An 18,200-nucleotide genomic window follows, 5' to 3' on the forward strand; every position below is an offset into this window, starting at 1 on the left:
TCTCTAGTTTTTGTACTAGAGGCAGCATTAAGAGACTACGCGTGCACGTTGGTCACGTTCACGCGTGGGTAACTGGAAAATAGAGTGACGCATACACGTCAACGAGGCGCATGCGTGGGTTTGGTTGTGCTCCTAGCACCCTACCCTCACCGTTCCAGTGCAAGTCTCTGTTTTTGTACCAGGCATTGCAGCATTAGCATACGACACGTGCGCTTCGGTCAGGCACACGCGTGGACAAGGTAAAATTGTTGGGTGACGCGTACGCGTCAGCGAGGCATACACGTGGAGTGGTTTATGCGCCCTGTCACCCCTCACGCATGGTTTCAGCACAACTCTCTGATTTTTTGTACCAGAAAGCAGCAGCATCAATTTTTTTTATAAGAACAAAAGCAAATATGCATAATTGAAAAGGATCACACACATCTAATGAAGCAAAGATAAGTAAATAAATAAAGAAAAAGCTATAGAAAGGGAAGATTATGCCATGGTGGGTTGTCTCCCACCTAGCACTTTTCTTTAATGTCCTTAAGTTGGACGGTCTATGAGCTTATTCCTCTTCCTTGGCTGAGTCTTTTGATGAGTCCATATTTGATGGTATATTTTGACTTAATTTGGATGGATTTTAGCACATGAACTCACACTTAAGCACCAAAATAGCATACTTTTGTGTTTGATCTCTAATCTGAACTTAAATGTGACTACATGCATTTTTGTGCTTAAATCGAGTAATTTAATTCCACTTTTATGCCATTCGATGCCGTGATGTGTTTTGTGAGTGATTTCAGGTCATTTTGGGAAGATTGGCTAAGCAAAAGTGGAAGAAGGCATGTAGAAAGGAGAACACATGAAGAAAACAAGGAAAAGCACACACAGGCAAGTGTGCGTGCGCACAAGCTTGCATGCGTACGCACAGGTCAACATTCAGCCAAGTGCGCGGACGCACACATCTGTGCGTCCGCACAGGTCTCTGCATGTGATTTCATTAATGACACGCGTGCTGTGCATTTTTTGAGGGCTTTTGGCCCATTTTGGAAGGCTTGGATGCTGATTTTGGAGTGCTATATAAGGGGAATTCAACACATTTGAAGAGGAGGCTTTCATTAGGTTAGATTAGGTAGAAAATGCATTAGGAGTAGGAGTAGAAGTAGAGTAGAAAATGCTCTCTTAGGGTTTAATTTCCATCTCCATTGTAGCATTCTATAGAAGCTTGATCTTTGATTTTACCCCTTTTCATTGTAAGTACTCTCAATTTCACCTTTAATTATAGCACTTTTACTTTCATTTGCTTTGGTTCAAGTTACTTATTTATAATTGCAATTTTGTGTTACTTGAAGTTTTGATCAATGAAATTTATGTTTCATGCTTCCTTTATGCTTGATTGCTTGTCTATATTTGGTTTTGTTGATAGTTGGTTATAATTTCCATTTTACTTTGTAATTTTCGCATGTTTTACTTTTATGCAAACAAGGTGTTTGTGAAAATGCCAAATCTATATTTTGAGTAGATTTTTCCACCTTGGCTTGTGGTTTGAGTTCCTAGGATACTAGAGTCATAATGTCCGACATTTAGTGGTAATTCTTGGGTAGTTAGTTGACTCTTGTTTCCATTGACGCTAGCCTTTTATCAACTAGTTTGGTAAGTTGGTTAGGACTTATGGATTAAGGTCAATTATGCTTGCTTGATTTACTCCTTGATGGTTGGGGTTAACTAAGCGAGATTGACTCATGATCATTACCATAGTTGTGGTTATGGCGATGATAGGATTCCTTGGACTCTCATTCCCAAGTCAAGGCTCTTTATTACATTTATAGCATTTTCACTACTTTTGATCTCATCTTCTCTTTACTTGCATTAAGTACAATTTTGATCATTCCTTAGTTCTTTGATTTCTTAGTTCCCTTAATCTTTTGTTTTTTGATTTGCAAAACCCCTTTTTGCCTTAACAACCAAGGAAGTAACATTTCGATTGCATCCTAGGGAAGAACAAGCCGAGGTTTCATTACTCTCGGTTTATATTTGAATTGAATTAAACTTTGATGTCTGGGATTGAATTTCCGGTTTGGGCTATACTTGCAACGAACCGCTTATTCTACTTTTGAGAAATTCCAAACCAGTGCAAATCCCAATCATCATCTTTCAAGAGAAAGATCTCCAACTCCTTGTTATTCTTCATCTTCACACCATGATAGAGTTTCAACCAGTGGCCATTGACCTTGAAAAAGGTAGGGCTTGAGGGATGACTCAAGTGGACAACTCCATACGGTTCAACCTTCTTCACCACATATGGTCCATCCCACCTTGACCTCAGTTTGCTCGGCATTAATCTCAACCTTGAGTTATAGAGAAGGACTTGATCCCCAGCTCTAAACTCTCTTCTCTTGATGTTCTGATCATGTACCACCTTCACCTTTTCTTTGTAGAGCCTTGAAATTTCATAAGCCTCTAGCCAAATGAACTCCAATTCTTCCAGTTGCAGTTTTCTTTCAACTCCGGCTCCTTCCAATCCTAAGATACATTCCTTCACAGCCCTATAAGCCTTGTGTTCCACCTCTACCGGAAGGTGACAAGCCTTTCTGTGGACTAGTCGAAACGGACTCATGCCAATCGGTGTCTTGTAAGTCGTTTGATAAGCCCATAGCGCATCTCCAAGCCTAGAGCTCCAATCCCTTCTATGAGGTTTAACTATCTTCTCAAGTATGCGCTTAATCTCTCTATTAGACACTTTGGCCTGGCCATTTGTTTAGGGATGATAAGCCGTTGCCACCTTGTGAATAATGCCATGGTTATTCATCAAACCTGTTATTATTTTGTTACAAAAATGAGAGCCTTGATCACTCACGATCGCTCGTGGTGATCCAAAGTGGCAAATGATGTTATTTCGCACAAAAGAAACAACCATGTTAGCTTCATCAGTACGGGTAGAAATTGCTTCCACCCACTTAGAAACATAATCAACTACTAACAGAATATATATGAAACCATTCGAGTTTGGAAAGGGACCCATGAAGTCAATACATCAAACATAAAAAATTTCACAAAACAACATGAGTTGTTCTCATCCCTCTTGGATATGTTTCCAAACCTTTGGCATCTGTGGCAAGAGTTACAGAAAAGATTTGTATCTTTAAAGAGTGTGGGCCACCAAATCTGTAGTCTAAGATTTTTCTTGCAGTTCTTTGAGGGCCAAAGTGGCCACCACTTTCAGAAGAGTGGCACACCTCCAAGATAGACTAAATTTCAGATTGTGGAACACACCTCCTAATTATTTGGTCGGCACCACATCTCCACAAATATGGATCATCCCATATGTAATATTTGGACTCGCTCTTGAGCTTGTCCTTTTGATGTATAGAAAAATTTGGAGGAAAGGTGTGACTGACCAAATAATTAGCAATGGGTGCATACCAAGGAACCACCTCGGATATTGCTTGCAAGCTATCAAGAGGAAATGCATCATTGATAGGAGTGGAGTCACTTTTGATATGCTCTAGGCGACTCAAGTGGTCTGCAACTAAATTTTGGGAACCATTCCTATCCTTGATCTCTAAATCAAACTCTTGTAATAGCAATATCCAACAGATTAACCTTGGCTTTGATTCTTTCTTAGCTAGCAAGTACTTCAAAGCCGCATGGTCTGAACATACTACCACTTTGGTTCCAAGTAAATAGGCCCAGAATTTATCCAAGGCAAAAATAATTGCTAAAAGTTCCTTTTCAGTGGTAGTATAGTTAAATTGGGCACCATCTAATGTCTTAGAAGCATAAGCTATGATGTAGGGATCCTTACCTTCGCGTTGTGCAAGCGCCGCTCCTACTGCATAGTTAGATGCGTCGCACATAATCTCGAACGGCCTACTCCAATCAAGCCCTCTCACAATAGGAGCTTGGGTCAAGGAAATCTTCAGCTTATCAAATGCTTCCGTACACTCTTCACTCAAGTCAAACTCTACATCTTTTTGCAATAAATGGGAAAGGGGTAGTGCAACCTTACTGAAGTCCTTGATGAACCACCGGTAGAAACCTGCATAACGAAGAAAAGAACAGACTTTCCTAAGAGAAGAGGGGTAAGGTAAACCAGAAATAACATCAACCTTTGTAGGATCCACAGATATACCAGTAATAGAAACAACGTGACCTAGAATAATACCTTGCTTTACCATAAAGTGACATTTTTCAAAGTTAAGCACAAGGTTTAAACTAGAACATCTTTCTAATACTCAAGCAAGACTATCCAAACAAAGGTCAAAAGAATTACCATAAATACTAAATCATCCATAAATACTTCCATACAGTGCTCAAGAAGATCCGAAAAGATACTCATCATGCACCTTTGAAACGTAGTCGATGCATTACGTAAACCAAAAGGCATTATTTTGTATGCAAACGTTCCAAAAGGGCATGTGAAATTGGTTTTTCCTTGATCTTCCGGAGCAATATGGATTTGAAAATAACCGGTATAACCATCTAAAAAGCAATAATGTGATTTACCGGACAGGCGATCAAGCATTTGATCGATGAATGGTAGTGGATAGTGATCCTTGCAAGTGGCCAAATTCAAGTGCCTGTAGTCGATGCAAACTCTCCATGAATTTTGCACCCTTGTGGCCATGAGTTCCTGATAAACCCCCTTTTTAGGGTTTATCTTGTGTTGAATTTAGAGCATTTTGATAACCTTTTCTCACATTTATTCAATGAATTAGCATGATTTTGTGATTGTCTCTTTGTTTGTGCTTAGATGTGAAAACATGCTTTTTAGACCTTTAATTTGATGATTTTTATCTTCCTTTGATTTCACTAGATGCCTTGATGTGTTTGCTAGTGATTTCAGATTGAAAAGGGCTAGGAAAGGATCAAAGGAGTGAAAGGAAAGCATACAAAGTGGAGAATTCATGAAAAGCCAAAGATTTGGAAAACACCCATGGACGCACGCGTGCACTATGCGCCTACCCGTGGATCACGAAATACTCTAGGGGCGCGTACGCGCTAAAGGCCGCACGTGATTTTTAAAGAAGAACTCGTGCCTGGCGATTTTGGTGGTTTCTGGCCCCATTTGGAGCTGAGTTTTTGGCGGGAAAAGGATAAATAGACCAAGGAATAAAGGGGAAGGGGGGACCAAGACACACAAGACATTTTAGGCTTAGTTTTAGTTAGTTTTAGAGAGAGATGCTCTCACTTCTCTCTAGGATTAGGATTAGGATTAGGTTTAGGGTAATAATCTTAGATCTAGATTTCAATTCATGCTTTCATCTACTTTTGCTTCTCAATTTCTTGTTGTTACATTCATCATTCTTCTATTCTTTTGTTGCAATTTCCTTTATGTTATTTCTATGCTTTCTTATAGATCTACTCTTGTTCCTTCTATTTTCTTCCAATTCAATTTGAGGTAATTCATAATAATTGTATTTCTTTTGATTGTTGTTATTAATTCTTTGCAATTAGTTGTTGTTAGATTTTATTCTTGTTGCCAAATTACTATATTTTCCTTTTTTGCCTTCCAAGTGTTTGATGAAATGCTTGGTTGGATTTTAGAGTAGAATTTTATGCTCTTAGCTTGGGAAGACAACTTAGGAACTCTTGAGTTACTAATGTCCAAGTAATTGATGATTGGGAGCCATTGACTCTAGTTCTCACTAATTCAATTAGTGGAGAGTTAGGACTTATGGACTTGGATTGATATAACTCATTTGACTTTCCTTTACTACTATGTTAGAGGATGACTTAATGGGATTGATCCTTGCCAATTCTCATGTTGTGGTTAGTGATAAGGATAGAGATCCTTGACTGCCAAACCTTGCCAAGACCGCTTTATCATTTACATTTCCATCGTCATTTACTTTTCTTGTTCCTTAATCAAAACCCCAAAATCTACTTGTCCATGGCCAATAACAAGAACACTACCCTGCAATTTCTTTGAGAGAGGACCCGAGGTTCCAATACTTTGGTTTATAAATTTAGGGGTTTGTACTTGTGACAAACAATCTTTTGTATGAAAGGATCATTGTTTGGTTTAGAAACTATACTTGCAACGAGAATATATTGTGAATTCTAAACCGTCGAAAATCCAATCATCAGTTCCCCACTCTCATTCTTGACTATGGTGACGTCGGACTTCTTTGGAACCACTTGTACCGGGCTAAGCCACTCACTATCCGAGATTGGATAGATAATGTCGGCCTCAAGTAGTTGGGTCACTTCTTTCTTCACAACTTTTAAAATTGTGGGGTTCAACCGCCTTTGAGGTTGACGGATAAGCTTTACTCCCTCTTCTAGAAAAATACGATGCTGACAAACTTGGAGACTTATACCAACTATGTCCGCCAAACTCCACCTAATAGCTTTTTTGTTCCTTCACAGTACATGAAGCAATCTTTCCTCTTGTTGGAAAGTAAGCTCCTTTGCAATGATCTCCGGGAGATTTTGATTTTCTTCAAGATACGTATACTTAAGATGGGGTGGAAGTGGCTTCAACTCCATATTTGGCTCATGGCTTGGCACTTGATCATCCGGTGTCACCGGAAGTGGTAAGGTGTCTTCAGTATATTCAGGAGATTTCCCCACACTTGCACATTGAACCATGTTCTTCTCATCAACTATATCATGGTGGACTTCGGCCACAATATCATCAATCATATCACACCGGAAGATAGAATGGTCCTCTGGTGGATGCCTTATAGCCTCATCAAGATTGAAACTCACTGCTCTTCTATCAATTTCAAAGGAATAGGTACTCGAAAAAGCATCCAATTTAAAATGGGAGATTTTCAAGAATGGCCTCCCAAGTAAGATAGATGATGGTCTTCCGGAGTCATTAGGGGGCATCTCAAGAATGTAGAAATCAATTGAAAAAGTCAACCCCTTGATGCTCACTAAGACGTCTTCCGCAATGCTAACCACCGAGATTATACTCTTATCCCCCAGAACAAAACAGGCTGCCGACCTTTTCAACGGTGGAAGCTTCAATGCATCATAAACAAATAATGGCATAATGCTAACACAAGCACCTAGGTCACACAAGCAATCAACAAATTGTATACCACTTATAGTGCAAGTAACTAGACAAGAACTGGGATCACCATATTTCTCCGGTATAGCACCCATCAAAGCAGAAATTGAGCTATGATGGGTGGAAAAATGCCGGTTAAGAATTTCTAATGAAAACAGCGTTGTCAATATAGCCTTAACCGATGAAATTTCCACTATCAATTTAGTTTGTGTCACAATTAAAATTAAATAATTGGAAATAGAATTCCCAGGTCGTTTCCCAAAGAGTTGACACAAGGTGCAATTTATTGGTTAGGAATTTTCTGAGTATTTTTGAAATTGAGAATGAGAAAAATAAATAATTGGAAAATTAAAGTAATGAGCAGTAACAAGAGATGTTATATAATTGAAATAAAAAGCCTTGGTTAGGAGAGATAATTGGAATTTCTATCATTGTTGTCTTTCCCAAGTGCAATAGTAAAGGCTTATTGCTTCCACTCAGTTATCCTTTTGAAGTTACAAAGGAAGGTCAAGTGGGTAGCACTAACTCTGATTCACAAGTCCTAGTCACTTCCTAGGGAAGGACTAGAGTCAGTGAAAATTGAGTTAGCCAGCAATTCTCAATTACATATTACACTTGAGTTTTACAACTCAAGGGTTTCCAATTAATCAACTCATAAGCCAAGTTGGGAGCTCTACTCCATTAACATGAATGCCATTTTCACAAACATGTAAAGGGAGTAGATAGGAGACACGGTAATTAAAATTTAATTAATAAAAGTAAATTTGGAGCTGATAATTAATTGAAAGAAATCAAACAAGTAATGGAATTAAATATAAAAATAGTTCATTGCATTAATAAATTCAAAATTAACAATATCCAAATATGACTGATAAATCCCAATTTTGTGGTTTATCTTGTGCTTATTTTAGGGGATTTTATCACCTTTTCCCATATTTATTCAATGAAATAGCATGGTTTTGTAATTCTCCCTTGATTTGTGCTTAAGTGTAAAAACATGCTTTTTAGGCACTTAAATTGGTGACTTTAATTCACTTTAATTCCATTCGATGCCTTGATGTGTTTGTTGAGTGATTTCGGGTTCATAAGGCAAGTATCGGATGGAAGAAATGAAGAGAAAAGCATACAAAGTGAAGAATGCATAAGGAAACAAAGATTGGGAATATTTCAATGGACGCGCAAGCGTACAAGGCGTGCGCACGCAGAAGTAAAGTCGCCTGGCGGCGCGTACGCATACATGGCGCATACGCGCGGGTGAGAAAATGGCCAATTGACGTGCACGCGCACATGGCGCGTACGTGCCGATACTCGCACGTGACCCACTTAAAGGCAAAACGCTGGGGGCGATTTTTGAGTTGCCCAAGCCTAAATCCAACTTGTTTCTGAGTGTATTTCATGCAGAATTGAAGCCTAAGCAAAGGGGGGAGGGCACTTAGTTAGTCAACATGAGCCTTTAGTTAGTTTTCTAGAGAGAGAAGTGATAAACCCCAATTTTGTGGTTTATCTTGTGCTCATTTTAGGGGATTTTATCACCTTTTCCCACATTTATTCAATGAATAGCATGGTTTTGTAATTCTCCCTTGATTTGTGCTTAAGTGTAAAAACATTCTTTTTAGGCCCTTAAATTGGTGATTTTAATTCACTTTAATTCCATTCGATGCCTTTATGTGTTTGTTGAGTGATTTCAGGCTCATAAGGCAAGTATCAGATGGAAGAAATGAAGAGAAAAACATACAAAGTGGAGAATGCATAAAAAAACAAAGATTGGGAATATTTCAATGGACGCGCAAGCATACAAGGCACGCGCGCGCAGAAGTGAAGTCGTCTGGCGGCGCGTACATGTACATGGCACGTACGTGCTGGTGAGAAAATGGCCAATCGACGAGCACGCACACATGGCGCGTACGAGCCGATACTCGCACGTGACCCACTTAAAGGCAAAATGCTGGGGGCGATTTCTGAGCTGCCCAGGCCTAAATCCAACTTGTTTATGAGTGTATTTCATGCAAAATTGAAGCCTAAGCAAAGGGGGGCACTTAGTTAGTCAACATGAGCCTTTAGTTAGTTTTCTAGAGAGAGAAGCTCGCTCTTCTCTCTAGAATTAGGTTAGGATTAGGTTAATTTCTTGTTGATCTTGATTCAATTTCGTGTTTTCATCTTGTTTCCTTTATGATTTGTTATTTCTACTACTTGATTCTCTTAGTTGTAGTGTTACTTTCTCATTTTGCTCTCTTTTATGTGATGACAATTGTTGGATCTCAATTTCTTTTAATGCAATTTTATGTTTCCATGTCTCCTTCATGTTTATTTTCATTGTCATTGTTGATTTCTTGCTTAAGTTAGTTATGGGTTTCCTTAATTCTTGCATTTTGTGATGTTTATTTTTATTGCACATAGGTGTTTGATAGAATGTTTCCTATAGTTTTTGAGTAGTTCTCTTGACCCTTGGCCTAGGCTAAGGGGATTGAGTGATCTTGAGTCATTGGGCTTCATTGAATTGGTGATTCTAGAACCCTTGGCCTAGGCTAAGGGGATTGAGTGATCTTGAGTCATTTGGCTTCATTGAATTGGTGATTCTAGAACCCTTGGGGATCAATTTGATAACCATTGACTCTAGACTACTACTAAGTTAATTAGTAACTAGGTTGAGACTTATGAATTGATGTTGATCAAGCCGTTTGACGTACTCCAAGCCTAGGAGTAGACATTACATACTTAAGGCTTTAGTGAGTAGACCTAATGAGCTCGGTTCCTTATAATTATCAATATTTGATTTGTTGACAAAGATGGTGATCTCAATTACCTAAGTCTTAGCCAAGAGTTCTTTACCTTGCTTTCTTTAATTACTTACTTGATTTACTTTTCTTGCTCCTCTTATAAATCAAACCCCTTATTCCTTCATAGCCAATAATTGACCACTTCATTGCAATTCCTTGTGAGATGACCCGGAGTCTAAATACTTTGGTTAATTCTTATTTGGGGTTTGTTACTTGGGACAACCAAATTTTTGATTGGGAGGATTGTTTGTTGGTGTATAACTATACTTGCAATGAGAATTCATTTTGAGAAATTCTATACCATCAAGGAATTCACTCATCAAAATGGCGCCATTGCCAGGGAGTTGCAATGATGCTATGTTATTGGCTATTGTATATATTGTGAATAGCTTGATTTTGGGTTTGTTGGTTAATTTTTGCTAGTTGTAGGACTTTATCTTCTTTGTTTCTTGTTATCTTTTGTTTTTATTTTCTCTTATCACCATGAATTTTCATAATTTTGGCTATGAGTTTGGTTCAAACTATGTTGTCGGAATTGGAAGCTGTAATGAGGATATGCATCAAAGATTTGGAGATCAAAGGTGGGTGGAGCCCCAAGCTTATGGATAATCTTCTTGGCAACAACCTCCTCTGGATTCTTATGGGTATATTCCTAATCCTAATGCATACCAATCTAATGTATGTGATGACCCATATTGTGATTGTCAACCACAACCATCACATGCATACGAACCCCCTCCTCAATACAGCCCTCAACAACCATACTCACAAGCCTCATACCACCATTCACCTCCATATAACCCTAACCCATACCCACTATACCAACCACCATATAAACCATATCTAGAACCACCACCATTCTAACACCAATACCCCCAAGAACCACAAATTCTATATGCACCACCTCAAGACTTTCACCAATATGAATCACCTTCCGATTACAACACCTTTCCCTCAAACAATGAACCCTCTTTTCCACCACCGCCTTCCGATGAAGCCCACACGCAAGAACTAAGGGATCTTGAATCTCATATCTTAAGGCAACAAGAGGAGACGAAAAAGGAGTTTAAGGAGCTAGAAACCAAGATGGTTATCATGGTAGAAGCCGTTGGTTGCCTAGCCTCCCACCTAAGCTCATGCATTCCAAGTACTTCCGTTGTTGAATGTGGAGAAGCAACTAAGGAGCTTAGTGAGGGAGTAAATTTGGAGCTCCATGGTGAAGAAGAGGAGTTAAGGCAAGAAGTACCACAAAAGGAGAAGGTAGAGATTATTGAATAAAAAGAAGTAGTGGTTGGATACTTAGGATACATTGAGTACATAGAGGAATCGCAAGTTGAAGAGCCTCCTTCCACGGAATTAAGAAGGGATGTTAAGGAATTGGACAGAGAGTTGAGGGATATTGATCAAGAAGTGGATTCCATCATTAGTGATTTTTTGTCCACATTGATCAATCCCCTTGATGATCTTGTTGAGCCTCCTTCCATTGGGACAAAGAGCAATGTTGAGGAGGATGTGCAACCTCCAATGCATGTTGTGAGTGAAGAACTGGAAGAAGCATTCCAAGTAATAGGACCTCCTATTTATGATGATTCCGTGTCAACGCATGATCCTTTTGACCTTGATGAGTCCTTCCCTATTATGCTTAGAATTGATGTTGAGGTAGACTTCACTAAACCTCCTATTTACGATGAGAGTGATGGGGAAGAGATAGAAGAAGTTGGTGAGGAGGACCACAAGGGAATGAACCTTGCATTGACTAAGTGTGGGGAGGTCACCCTCCCTAAACCACCGTCACCCAACACAACATTCACGTGGATAAAATTCCTTCCTATAAGCTTTGCTTTCTCACTTGAATATGGGTTGCTTGAAAATGATGGTCAACTTAGAGCCCTTTGTGGAGTTAAGAGTAGGGGAGAGTTGTGTAGTGGTTGGAGACATTATCATAAGTTCACTATGGCTGCATGTTCAACGTTTGATCGCACGGTTTGATGTAGTGCTCAATTGATTGGGTTTAGGAGGATTGTTTGGTGCTCACATAGGAATTCGGATAATTTACCACCCAAATGGAATCGTATTGATAAACTCAAAGATGGGTGTGAAGATAAGATATGGGACCCTGGATCACAACATGAAGACCAACTTTGGGAGCTCATATCTTAGGAAGAACCTCACCTAAGCTTGGTGGAGATGGTTAAAAATTCTGACAACCGATTGAAAAGCAAGAACTCTTGGAGGTTTAAGGATGAATACAAGCATAAGTCACCTTGACAAGGAGCCTCCCAAATGTCCAACTTAAGGACTGAAACTAAAAGTGCTTGGTGGGAGACACCCCACCATGGTAAACACTTCCCATTCTCTTGTAGATATAATGAATGAATAAATTGGGCTCCATTGCAAATAACTTCTTTACTCTTTAGTATATGTTGTTCTACTCGCTAAGTTGTTTATACATTCTATGCCTTAATTAAGGATAATTCTTTGGATTTGAGTTTTTGCTTGGATTGCAAGTTTCCTCAAGTTGTTTGAAAAATCCTCAAAAATTCAAAAACATAGTTGATTTTGCATTTTGGCTGGTTTTTGTGTCTTAGAGAAGGTTAGGAGGATTCTGAGCTCTTCTTAGTGTTTTTGAGAGAAAAAAAAAGAAGAGAGAGAGCCACGCGCAAGCGCACAGTGCGCACGCGCATTGGTTGTGCATTTCGCACTCTTCAGGCCAAGGACCAGAGAGTTGTGCCACTTCTGGGCTAACTCTGTGCCTTGAGCCATGTGGATGCGTACATGACGCGTCTGCGTCTCTTTGCGTTTCCATACCCAAGTGTAGGCGCACCTGGTGCCTCCGCGCCCCATCATCGCTCTGATCACCCACGCGCAAGCGCACAATGCGCACGCGCACCGAAGCGTTTTTGCATTGCCCAGGCCAAGGACCCGAGAGTTGTGCCAACTCTGGGCCACCTTTGTGCCTCTAGCCTAACACACCCCACACGGACGTGCGCCGTACGCGTCCGCGCCCAGGCCCACATCATCCATCTACGCAAAGGCGCGTTTGACACTTCCGCGCCGTTCGCTCATCTCCCCATCCACGCGGACGCGCACGGTGCGCGCACGCGTGGATTCGAAAACCTTAACCCGAGGGACACGAGTAACCCTAGTGCAGTTGCGCCTTCACCCCCTCTCCTCTCTCTGTCTCCCCTCCCCTCTTCTCTCACCGTTCTCACTTTTCTGCCCTCTTCTCGCACCCTTTCTCACTCTCTGCTGCAACCACCAGCAACCACCGCGACAACCATTGTCGCCGGCGAGCCTTCGCCCTCAACCCATTCTCCTTCCCTCAGCCATTTCCTCTCTCCTCGCCCTTTCACCCCCCTCTCTTCTCACTTGTCTTTCTCACTGTCCCCCGGTGGCGGCGCCACAGTTCTGCTACTCCCTCTTTTCCATTTTCAAATCCCTTCTCTTTCTGCTTCTGCACTCCAGGTTACACCCTGCCTCTGCTCTGTTTCTTTACTATTTTTCATTAATTCTGGTATGATTAGATTAGATTAATTAGTTGAATACTCTATTTGTTAGGTTAGCTTTGAATTGCATGCTGTTAGGTAGTTAGGATGTGGTTAGCTAATTCTAGGCCTGATAAGTGCGCCGTTTGTGTTTACTTGTTCAAATGTTACATGCTGAATGATGAGTGGTATGCTCTGTTTTATATGTTCTATTTCACTGATGTGCTGATTTTGACTGCTGCTTGTTGAATTTCATTGTTTGATTGTGTTTGGTACTACCCTACTATACGTAATCCATGCTTATGTCATGCTTGTTCATTTTTGGATTCATATACCAGTTTTTGCTGCTTTATGCTATCTGGGAACATCAAATTCAATGTCGGAATGCTGCCCGAATTTCTAAAAATTGCTATGTGCTTTAACTTGCAACCTTAGAATCGAACTTAGCACTTTTCAGATTGAGTTTTATTCAACTTCAGCGAGTTTAATTCCTAGGTTACTATGGTTGGCATTTCCGTACTTACTTGTATTTCCCGCGATATACAATGGATTGGTTAGTTCAAGGAGTTGCTTGCCAGATTTCTGTGACAAACAATCCCTTACCTAACTCATCAACTTGAACCTTTTTGTGTTCCCACCCTCCAAGTTAAGTCAACTGCCTTTTGAATCATACAAAATTTCCAATTTGACTTTAACTTGTGATTTTCCTCAATAAGGTTCATTTAATTGCAATATTTGGTGGATCTCACTAGTATAACCCTTTTTGATTCAATATTGTTTTCAAGTGCTTTTGGTTACATTAGTGCATTCTTCATTCTTTCAATACCAACTATTGCAAAACTTTGTGACCATGACATTGATTGATAGAAGATTAGCTTCCCATATATATGCTTCTGTGTAAAATTTTCATATTTCATCATCAATGATGCATCTTTTTCATGGATGTGAATATGCTTACCTTCCATACTTTGTGCACTTCTTTTAATTAAGCCAATAACCGTCCTATCACTAGTTTTTGAACCAGTTTCTAATTCTAACTTGATTAACCAACTGATTTCTTCTTTTTGTTTTCAACCTAACTCCTTTAATCATTCTTTTGGACATGATGTCTCTTAGGCTTAATGAACAAGCATTGTGTAAATGTGGTTTGAATTATTGGTTTGTGACTTGGTTTGAATTCCGAATTTTGTTACTTGCATTCCAAGAATTCTCTTTTCTTCACTCACTTCATGAATATGCCTTACCTTGTGTGCTATACATCTACTTGGCTAGTTGCTTATATTATATCATATCTATTTTTCAGGATGTCGGATAGAGGAAAAGCCATAGCTACTACTTTAAAGAAGAGGAAGCGCTTTCAAGCTTCTACCCCCTCCCCTTATGCCAACTATGCCAAGAATCTGCTTAATGACGTGGATAAGGAGAATCAGCAGCTACCACCCACTGACACAACCAAGTTTCCCAATCTCTACTGTGAGCTTCGCTTTCCTAAATATCAGAAGATGAATCTGAACATTGAAAAGAAATTGAACCTTCCCAACGATGTGAGACGCGCCATCAATACCCGTATTCAGGAGTTGGGATTGGACTTTGTTGATAGGGATTTGGGAATAATAAACACTTCGTGGGTGAAGGAGTTTTACTGCAACTTATTTCGCGCGACTCTTGATTCAGTTCACCTACAGGGTGGACAGATCTTAGTTACTGAAGCTGCTATTGGGGATGTATTGCATTGCCGACCTCAAACTGGTGACACATGTGCTTATCAGTAGGCAGAGATAGCTATACACTGCATGACCTTTAATTATGAGGTGTTGAAGTGCGTTATTACCACACCGGACGCCCCTTGGGTGATGGATTCTAGCAACAAGAGGCCAAAGGGGATGCTATTTACTTATCTGTCTAAAGAGGCTAGGACTTGGCAGCAGATATTCGCCCACTATGTCCTGCCTACCACCCATTTTTCTGAGATTCCGATGGATATGCTTGTTCTTATTGGCTGTGTTATGGAGGGGAAGGAGGTATACTTCCCCCGGTTGATCAGGCAAAGCATGTGGCAAGCACACATCCGTGGCCTACTACCGTTTCCCACATTGGTCACCAGGATGATTGAGTTAGCTGATGCCCCATGGAGGGACGACGACGTGACACCACCACCCCCAGATGGTGACGATAAGGAGGTTACTATTCCGTGGGGTACGTGGGTGCACAAGAAGCCCCCATCCAGGCGCCGCTCTCGAGCTAGAGCAGTAGTAGAGGCAGCTAGACTTTCATCTTTAGCAGCCGCAGCAGAAACCTCTTCTTCAGCAGCAGCAGTAGCACCTTTACCACCACAAGCACTCGAGCTGACATATCTTCTAGTACAGCGCCTGTTTCGCTTCATGGAGCGCAGCGAGTGTCGTATCATGCGACGTCTCGATCGCATAGACCAGGTGTTTGTATCACAGGGCATTGAGCTACCTCCTCTTCCTGACTCTCCCACTTCCGATGAGCAGGATCACGAGGCAGAGCACGAGGAGGAGCATGTTGATGAGCCAGTTCAGTAGGAGGCACCTCCACAGACGTAGGATACTCAGGAGACCCAGCAGCCTCCCGAGGAGCTAGTACCCCAGACTGAGCCCCATCCGGAGCCAGATACGACTGTTAACCCTCACCATGAGCCCGATCAGTAGCATCGAGGACGATGCTTCATCTTAAGTGTGGGAAGTCACCGTCGTAGCCGTCAGTGGATTTCGTGAACATTTTCGGACACTATCTTCTAGCCTATGTTATTTTTTCTTATTTTGCACCTTTTGGATCATTGTATATATTAATATTGTGGATTGTGGATACTTTTGTTTAGACTGTTGATTTTACACTTTCGCTTTATATATGCACTTTTGCTTTATATAGTTGTTTTAGCTCGTTTTTGCTTTTGGTTGTGATTAGAAAAGTATTTTGGATTGTTGAAACCTAGTTGACCCTCTTTGTATAAGAAATGTGTTTTGATTAAAAAGGGGGGTAAACTAAGGAAATTTTTAAAATTTTCTAAATCACAACATTGCATTAGAATAAGCTTAGTCAATATGATGAAATTTTTTAAGAAATTCATTTCCAGGGCACCACCCCAATTGGTTGAAAATTTTTTTTTAGAACTTGCTTGAATGATACACTTTGTGGATCATGTTTTGAGCAAAGAACACAAGCATGTGAGTTTTGAGCCTTAATTGTGTGGTTGCGTCATATATAACCACTCATTCTCATTCTTGTGTGCATTATTCTCTTCCTATGATTGAAATCTTTGATTTGTTTGATTCTTTATGTCCATTACTTTGTGTATACATGCATTTATATGATTGAGGCCATTGTTCAAATAGCTCACTTACCCAAATATCCTATCCTTTTATTCTCCATTGTTAACCAATTTTGAGCCTATGCTTAACCCATTTGTTCTTAATTGTAGCACATTACAAGCCTAAGTGAAAAAAAATAAATGTCCTTAATTTGGATCTTTGATTAGCTTAGGCTAGTGAGAGTGTTCATCATTTGATTTTGGGGAAGTTGGGAACATTGGATAGAGATAAAAGTGTGTTTACGTTTTGTGTTAAAAATTTGGGAATTGGGTGCATACTCATGCATTAAATATGAAACCATATGCACTATTACTTGTATATATACCTTACTGGAAAAAAAATAGAAAAGAAAGAAAAAGAATTGCAATAAAAAGGGGACAAAATGTCCCAAAGTTCAAGGCTCAATAATTATCAATGCATATGTGTGGTGATCAAAAGAGAGTGCATGAGTATGTGAAAAAGTGAAGAATGGGTAGTTAGGTTTGTTTAGAATTGTATAGGTTGTCATAGGTTAGGTGGGAAGTTTAAGTTAATCAAAGATTCGAATTTCAAGCTCACTTGACCATATGCATCCTACCTTGACCTAGCCCCATTACAACCTGTGGGAAAGTCCTCATGATATTTGTATGCATGCATAAAGTAATTGTTGATTGTTAGATGAAAAACAAATCTTGGAGAGCATGATTAGGGAAGAATTGAGTGAATCAACCCCACATACTTGAGTGCCTAGAGCGGATACACATCCGGTGAGGGTTCGACCGCTCAATTACATGTTTCCACCCATGATCATCCTTTCTTGCAAGTTTGAAAAGTCTTGCAATGCTTCAATTCAATTGTGGGTTTGATTGATTACTATTGCCTTAGCCCTTGTACTTGTATATGCATTCTTGGAAGTTGATTTATTTTGACCAAGCAATTGCATTCATCTAAATAGATTGCATGTAGTTAGTTTACATTGAATAAATGTTGATACCCCTTTGATTCTGTCTTTACTTTTAGCATGAGGACATGCTTAGTTTAAGTGTGGGGAGGTTTGATTTTGTGGTTTATCTTGTGCTCATTTTAGGGGATTTTATCACCTTTTCCCACATTTACTCAATGAAATAGCATGGTTTTGTCATTCTCCCTTGATTTGTGCTTAAGTGTAAAAACATGCTTTTTAGGCCCTTAAATTGGTGATTTTAATTCACTTTAATTTCATTCGATGCCCTGATGTGTTTGTTGAGTGATTTCAGGTTCATAAGGCAACTATCGGACGGAAGAAATGAAGAGAAAAGCATACAAAGTGGAGAATGCATAAGGAAACAAAGATTGGGAATATTTCAATAGACGCGCAAGCGTAAAAGGCGCGAGTGCACAGAAGTGAAGTCGCCTGGCGGCGGGTACGCGTACATGGCGCGTACGCGCGGGTGAGAAATTGGCCAATCGACGCGCACGCGCACATGGCGCGTATGCGCCATGATAAACCACAATTTTATGGTTTATCTTGTGTTTAATTGAGTGGTTTCATCAAGTCTTTACCCACTTATTCATATGATTTGCATGATTTTACAATCCCTTCCTAGTTTTGTTCTATGGTTGAAAACTTGCTTCCTAGAGATCT

At 40.0% G+C, this 18,200-nt stretch overlaps 1 protein-coding gene across 1 annotated transcript; it reads right to left on the reverse strand.

Moving 5' to 3' along the window:
• Nucleotides 6,349–7,098, reverse strand: LOC107610883. Its single transcript, XM_016312868.1, has one exon. It carries the CDS (start codon nucleotides 7,096–7,098, stop codon nucleotides 6,349–6,351), a length of 750 nt encoding a protein of 249 aa, XP_016168354.1.

The sequence above is a fragment of the Arachis ipaensis genome, chromosome B01, assembly GCF_000816755.2.
Source record: "Arachis ipaensis cultivar K30076 chromosome B01, Araip1.1, whole genome shotgun sequence".
NCBI lineage: Eukaryota > Viridiplantae > Streptophyta > Magnoliopsida > Fabales > Fabaceae > Arachis > Arachis ipaensis.

Excerpts from the sequence above, each read along its gene's own strand:
- LOC107610883 (XM_016312868.1), bottom strand. The coding sequence starts at position 7,098 with ATGGGTGCTATACCGGAGAAATATGGTGATCCCAGTTCTTGTCTAGTT.